The sequence below is a fragment of the Solanum verrucosum genome, unplaced genomic scaffold (genome assembly GCF_900185275.1).
Source record: "Solanum verrucosum unplaced genomic scaffold, falcon-dt-bn FXZP01000102.1, whole genome shotgun sequence".
NCBI lineage: Eukaryota > Viridiplantae > Streptophyta > Magnoliopsida > Solanales > Solanaceae > Solanum > Solanum verrucosum.
This window is the reverse complement of record NW_026019930.1, coordinates 3,345,563-3,352,124: the sequence shown is the minus strand read 5'-3', so window position 1 is coordinate 3,352,124 and position 6,562 is coordinate 3,345,563. Positions and strand designations below refer to the sequence as shown.

The following is a 6,562-nucleotide window of genomic DNA, read 5'->3' as shown; positions in this document are numbered from 1 at the left end:
TCAAACAGTCTCCTAGAGCCTGGTTTGAAAGGTTCAGCTTGTATCTGCTCCACATTGGCTTCAAGTGCAATAGAGTTGACTCATCTTTGTTCACTCTCCATAGTCCAACAGGAACAATACTACTGTTGTTATATGTAGATGACATAATCGTGACAGGCAACAACTCAAAGCAAATGGATGAAGTTGTGAAGAAATTGAGCATTGAATTTTCCATGAAGGACCTTGGACAATTAAGTTTCTTCCTAGGTGTTGAAGTTACCTATTTTTCTAGATGGAATTCACTTGTCTCAAAGCAAATATGCTACTGATTTGCTCAAGAAAGTAGACATGGAAGATGCAAAGGAAGTGTTTACTCCCTTAGTACAGAAGCATGGCTTACATGAAGCTATTGGAACTCCAGTTGATTCCTCAGTATATAGGAGCATTGTAGGAAGCTTACAATACTTGCCACTAACCAGACCAGATATAACTCATGCTGTGAACCTTGCAAGTCAGTTCAAGCAGAATCCAAATTTCGTGCACCTCCAAGCTATAAAAAGAATACTCAGATATGTAAAGGGAACTATTACTCATGGTTTGTGTTTTACTTCTCAGTCCTCACTCAAGTTGTATGGTTTCTCGGATGCTGGCTGGGCAGGATGTGCAACAATAAGAAGATCCACCACTGGTTACATTATATATCTTGGTGCAAATTGTGTGTCCTGGTCCTCTCGAAAACAGAACACAGTTGTAAGGTCAAGTGCAGAAGCTGAGTATAGCCTTAGCTGCTACAGCTACTGAGCTCACATGGCTGACTTACATTCTGCAAGATATTGGAATATATATCAAGTCTGCTCCTACACTGTTTTGTGACAATATGAGTACACTGTACATGACCACAAATCCAGTATTACATGCTAGAACCAAACATGTAGAATTAGATTATCATTTTGTTAGAGAAAAAGTAGCTCAAGGGCAGTTAATCACTCAATTTGTTCGATCCAGAGATCAACTAGCAGACATTCACACGAAGGCACTGGCAAAGGACCAATTCCTGTTCTTCAGAGACAAGCTAAGAGTAGTAAACTCACCTCCAATTAGCTTGAGGGGAAGTGTTAAAGATCGAGATAAGATCAGTTAGATATAATTATTAGTTACTAGTGGTAATCTTAGATATATAGTCCATGTTAAAGTATAACTCTATCTCTAGATGGTTGTCTTGTATTAGAAGTATTACTCTCTATGCTCTGCACGACTTGAAATTGTATAAATACACTATGATGTACTCTGTATTTCTTTATCAGCTAATACAAAAGCATTACGATATACATTAGCCTCAGATTTCTCAGCAACGACTTGACTCTCTCAAGTTATGAATAGGTCCTATGATATAAGGAAATAATTTGGATCAAAAAACTTTTTAGATAGTAACTTTTCAAAAATATTAAAGAAAATTAATAATAATAAAAAAAAAAAAAGTTAAAAAGTAACATCACTAATCTTCTCTATGGATTTCTAATTGTTGATTCTTGAAGCTATGCAAATATAAGATTAAGTCAAGGACTCCTTCAAAGAATTGCTTCAAAAAGGACACACACTCGGTGTAACTATAATAATTTTGAAGAGTAAACAAGTTGGCGGTTTGAATGAACGGTATAAAATAAAACTGAACAGAAACAGTTTAATAAAAAATTCGACGAAGCTAAGGCATGCTTGAAGACGTCCTGCCATACCTAATTATTAATTGTTGATAACTGAGATTAGATACAGAGTCGCCTTTGTTAGGAAGAATTTTTAAGAATTAAAAGGGTCATATTTTATAGTTGTTACAATAATGGATTCCTATACAAATTCGGATTCAATTTATTAAACAAAACCTCTATATTTTAGGACTCACGCCTCCTATTGTTTATTCTAACAATTAATTAGTTCAAAAGCAATAAATTAAAAAATAATTTTGTAATTTATCTTCTATACTATATAGTATGTGTAATTTATCTAATTCTATACTTTGGCAATGTAATGGGATATATAGTTTTATTGATTGACGTGAAACACATATCTAGTGAATTATTAAACACGTGAACAAGGAATATAATTATATTGTTGCTGGCTCTACTTTTGGTCCTTAATCATTGGAAATCTTAGGGAAAATATTCAGTCACAAAATTGTAGGGAAACTCTCCTTAAAAGATAATTTATTCGGTATAGAAATTAGGAGCACATAAACCACCGACAAAAAATCGATAAAAATGAAAATTATCATTATGAAGGAGGATAAATTTATGTATTTTTGATATCTTTTCTACATAGAGAAAAACTTTTGAGTATTTGTAGATGAATTATATACCATAATATGGTCAAAGAGCTCCAACGAATAATGGACTATTAACAAAATTAAGAGGAATAATGTCCAAGCAGAGGCGTATCTAAGGGGGTCATCGGGTTCACGTGAACCCATGGTCCCCTCCCAAGATTATATATAGTAATGTTATATTTTTTTTAAAATATTGAAATATAGATGTGTGAACCCACACTCGGAGTATCACATAACACGATTGTGACTGGGTGCACCTCTCTCCGAGAGGTTAGAAATTTGAATTTTGTATTTATCTTGTTTTATTTTTCTTTCTAAAATTAGATAACACTTCTCTAAGTGGTAATTGATAGCACTTTTGGCATTTTAATTAATTTAATATATATATATATATATATATATATTAATTTTAGACCTATAATTTTAAAATTTTAACGATTTTCAGTAGTAAGAACCTAAATATCGAATCGATCAAATTTATATTATAGATCAACTTTTTTATTATAGTGCACCCATCATCTCAAAATCCTGAATACGCCTCTGTGTCCAAGTAACGAAATCTGTTACAATTGGAAATATTAACGTTTTGACATTATGTTAGAAAAATGGTCAAACATAGGCTATTCAAGAAAGGGATAATAAAGTCCAAAAGTTCTCATAAAGAAAGCCATAAAGGCAATTAAATGCAAGAATATAAAGAGATGATATAAGTAATATAGTTGAGACACTATTATTGTTTTTCCAACATTAATTATGCGTTTAATAATTCACAAATTAAACATACTACTTATTACTGTATCCGTCCACTTTTAATTGACATAGTTTCTTTTTTTAAAGTTAAACGATAATAACTTTTGACTAATATTTTACGATATATTTTTTTCATCATATTGATATGCAAAAAAAAAATGGAATTTATAGTACTTTTCCTATAATTTTTGAATATGTAAATTTTTTTGTTTAAAATATTGAATTAATGTGATCTTTGAAAATTAGTCAGATTGACTTTCAAAAAGCACAACATGACAATTAAAAGTGGACAGAGGGAGTATATGACTTGATTGGAAAAAAATAAATCAACATGTTTACATATAATTGTAAAACTCTGAAACTAATTGTAATTATTCCATAATTTGAATGCTAAATAAAACAGAGCAATAAATGAATTATAAATCTACTAAAACTTATAACCAAAAAAATAAAAATAAAAAGTAGAGTTAACTTAAAAATAATCTTCTAGATGTCTTCAAAATTAATGTCCTCTTCTGCAGCACCAGCAGAATCGATAAATAAAACTGAGCACGAATCTGATACATAGTGCAATTGCAGAAATTTTGATGAATATATCGAATTTATGCGGTAAACAAGCAAGTGGTTTGATGAATGCAACGTAAAACATGAAACTGATAACAAATATTTCGATCAACGCATAAAAGATGATGTAAAGACATTCTGAAAAATTGATACAAGTTGCTTCGCAACCTCCATCTTCTATGTCTGCCATGTTTACTATTTTGTTGAGAGCTGAGATTTTGAGGAGTATTTATAGAGCATAATTTTTATGTATTAAACGCATAAATAAGAAGGAAAGTATGAATAAGGAAATAAATGGACAACATATATATATATATATATATATATATATATATAAGGAATTAGTACTAATTGGAAAGTGCAAATAAGGAAGTTTAGTACGTGTAAAGGTAACAAACTAACAATTAGTATGTGTTGCTCCTTTCGTCTTATTTTAACTTGCTTTCTATTCAAAAAAAGGCAAATACTTTGTAATTTTAAGGTTATAATTAAAAATAATTATCAATTTTAATTCCTAAAGTGATGATTATTTTAGTACAATTATTTGGAGCTAAAACGATAGTTAAATTGAGACGGAATTATTTTCTTTTTTTTTTTTGCTTCGTGAGTTGGTGAATGTTTTGTCAATTTAAAGCTTTTCTTGCATAATTTAACAAATTATAGTAAATTATTAGCAAATAAGAATTTCTTGAAATTACCGATTATTATTTATTGCAATATTTACTTAAGATTCATCTTATTGTGTAAAGATTCCATATATAAGACTGGAGTTAGTTCTTGGAATTTATTTTATTGCACTAAATTTACTAAAATATCTTTTGTAGAAAAAAACTCAATTATTTTTATTGAAGTATCACAAAAATTCATAAAAAAGGTTTGTAAGCAAAAAGTCATTCATTTTTGCCTGCTATCACAAGAACTTATTTGAAAAAAAATAATGAAAGAGATTATATGACACTTGATCAAAGTCTTAACGACTTTTTATTGTAAAAGAATTATTCAATAACTTTATGTAAAACTTAAATAAAATGGAATGATTCTTCCATTGAAAATTTTGTTGGTGACTTTTAGTGGTATTGAAGGTAAGTGATCTCTCAGAGAGGCAAATTCGTTGTGGCAGACATACTTGTGAAAATGGCCTTTACATCAAATTTTTGTTTTGTGGGAACTATCACTTTTTATAACAGGATATGGTGGAGCGGATAAAGTTATTCCTTCTTTAATCAAAAGTTTTAAATTTAAGTTTAGTATGAAAGAATTCTTAATAGGAAGGAACATTTTCTTTCGTATGAATTTTCATTGAAAGCATGCTCATCGATTTTATAGCATTTTTTTTTTTACGGAAAAGGGTCATATTTGCCCTTGAACTCTTAGAAAAGGGTCATATTTATTCTTCGTCATACTTTTTTGATATATTTGCCCTTATCATTCAACTTTGGATACATATTTGCCCTTGTACAGTTAAGTATTGTGTCATCATTTTTATTAGTCTATGTGGCGCCTACATGGCTCCATGTGTATATATTTTAATTATAATTAAAATTTTACTTTCTATTTAGTATTCTATCCGATTCATTTCTTAAAATCCGACCCAACCAAAATAAAGACCCATTAACCCGATTTCAATACCTGTTAGCCCTAATTTCTATACTCGTCATTCTTGCAACGCTTCATATAGAGAGAAAAGCCATTCATGTCTTGATTGAGAGAGAAGATCCAACAATAGGTAAGAGTTTTATCCTTAGTATTTGTTTCTTTGAATCTTTTCAAAATCTGGACAAAAGATCTCTATAAGAAACATATTCTGGCACCTTATGCATCCTTTTGCACGAATCTTCAAGAACGCAATTTTGGATACCTTTTGCAGTAAAACTCCCAAGGGTACCATTTCCAGGTATATGATATTGACAACTCTCAAGAATGTTAGTCCTTTAGCTCGTTGCATCTTATACAACATGACAACAACTAGCTGATTTCAAAGAGCGTGTGTGAATTTGCTGAGTACTATAAGGAGTTCTGAATTTCTGATTGTTTTTGGCTTAATGCAATTGTTATTTTATGGAAGCCTAAGCTGTTGTGTGTGTCACTTAAAACTTAAATAGTGATATTAAGAAGAGCATCAAAATTCAAACTTTTCATTCACGCTTACTCGATAACTATAGAAGTAAAATTAAAGCGACAGACAAGAAATCCGATCGATTAGCAGAATCAAAACATGAATGACTTTTCTCTCTTTATCGAAGACTTCAATCTATAAGTTGTCTCTGTTATTTTTTTTCGCGCACTAATTGGCATGCTTATTTCCACACAAACACCGTTTGATACAATTATGCAGAACCCCAAACAGAGGAGCAAATGTGTTGTGCTATGGAGTACTGATAGCATATGCAATACATCAGCTTGTTGTGTGCTTGTGGACGCTTTGGTAAAACTTTATCTTCTCAACAAGTTTTTCTCTACGATAAAAAGGTGCTTCTTCTGAGATCGTGTAAAGCTATGAAGAGAAAGTTGAAGGTCGGTGTCTCTATATTATCATGTTTTGATGGCTAAATTAATGTGAAAGGATGGGTATTGGAATCGGGTTAATGGGTCTTTATTTTGGTTGGGTCGAACTTTACTAAATGGGTAAGATAGAATACTAAATAGAAAATAAAATTATAATTATAATAAAAATAGAGCCACATAGGCGCCACATAGACTATTAAAAATGATGACACAATACTTAACTGTACAAGGATAAATATGTGCCTAAAGTTGGATGGTAAGGACAAATATATCAAAAAAGTATGATGAAGGGTAAATATGACCCTTTTCTAAGAGTTAAAGGGCAAATATAATCCTTTTCCCTTTTTTTTTATATATAATCTTAGATATTTAAATTAACATAAATTAATACTCAAAAATACAAATAATCACATAAATTAAGACGAACAGGATATTACAGGCGAAATA

At 30.6% G+C, this 6,562-nt stretch overlaps 1 protein-coding gene across 1 annotated transcript; it reads left to right on the top strand.

The window, feature by feature from the left end:
- The first annotated feature begins 327 nt into the window (after nt 1-327).
- Nucleotides 328-780, top strand: LOC125831904 (uncharacterized mitochondrial protein AtMg00810-like). Its single transcript, XM_049511031.1, has one exon. It carries the CDS (start codon nt 328-330, stop codon nt 778-780), a length of 453 nt encoding a protein of 150 aa, XP_049366988.1.
- Nucleotides 781-6,562: the final 5,782 nt, after the last annotated feature.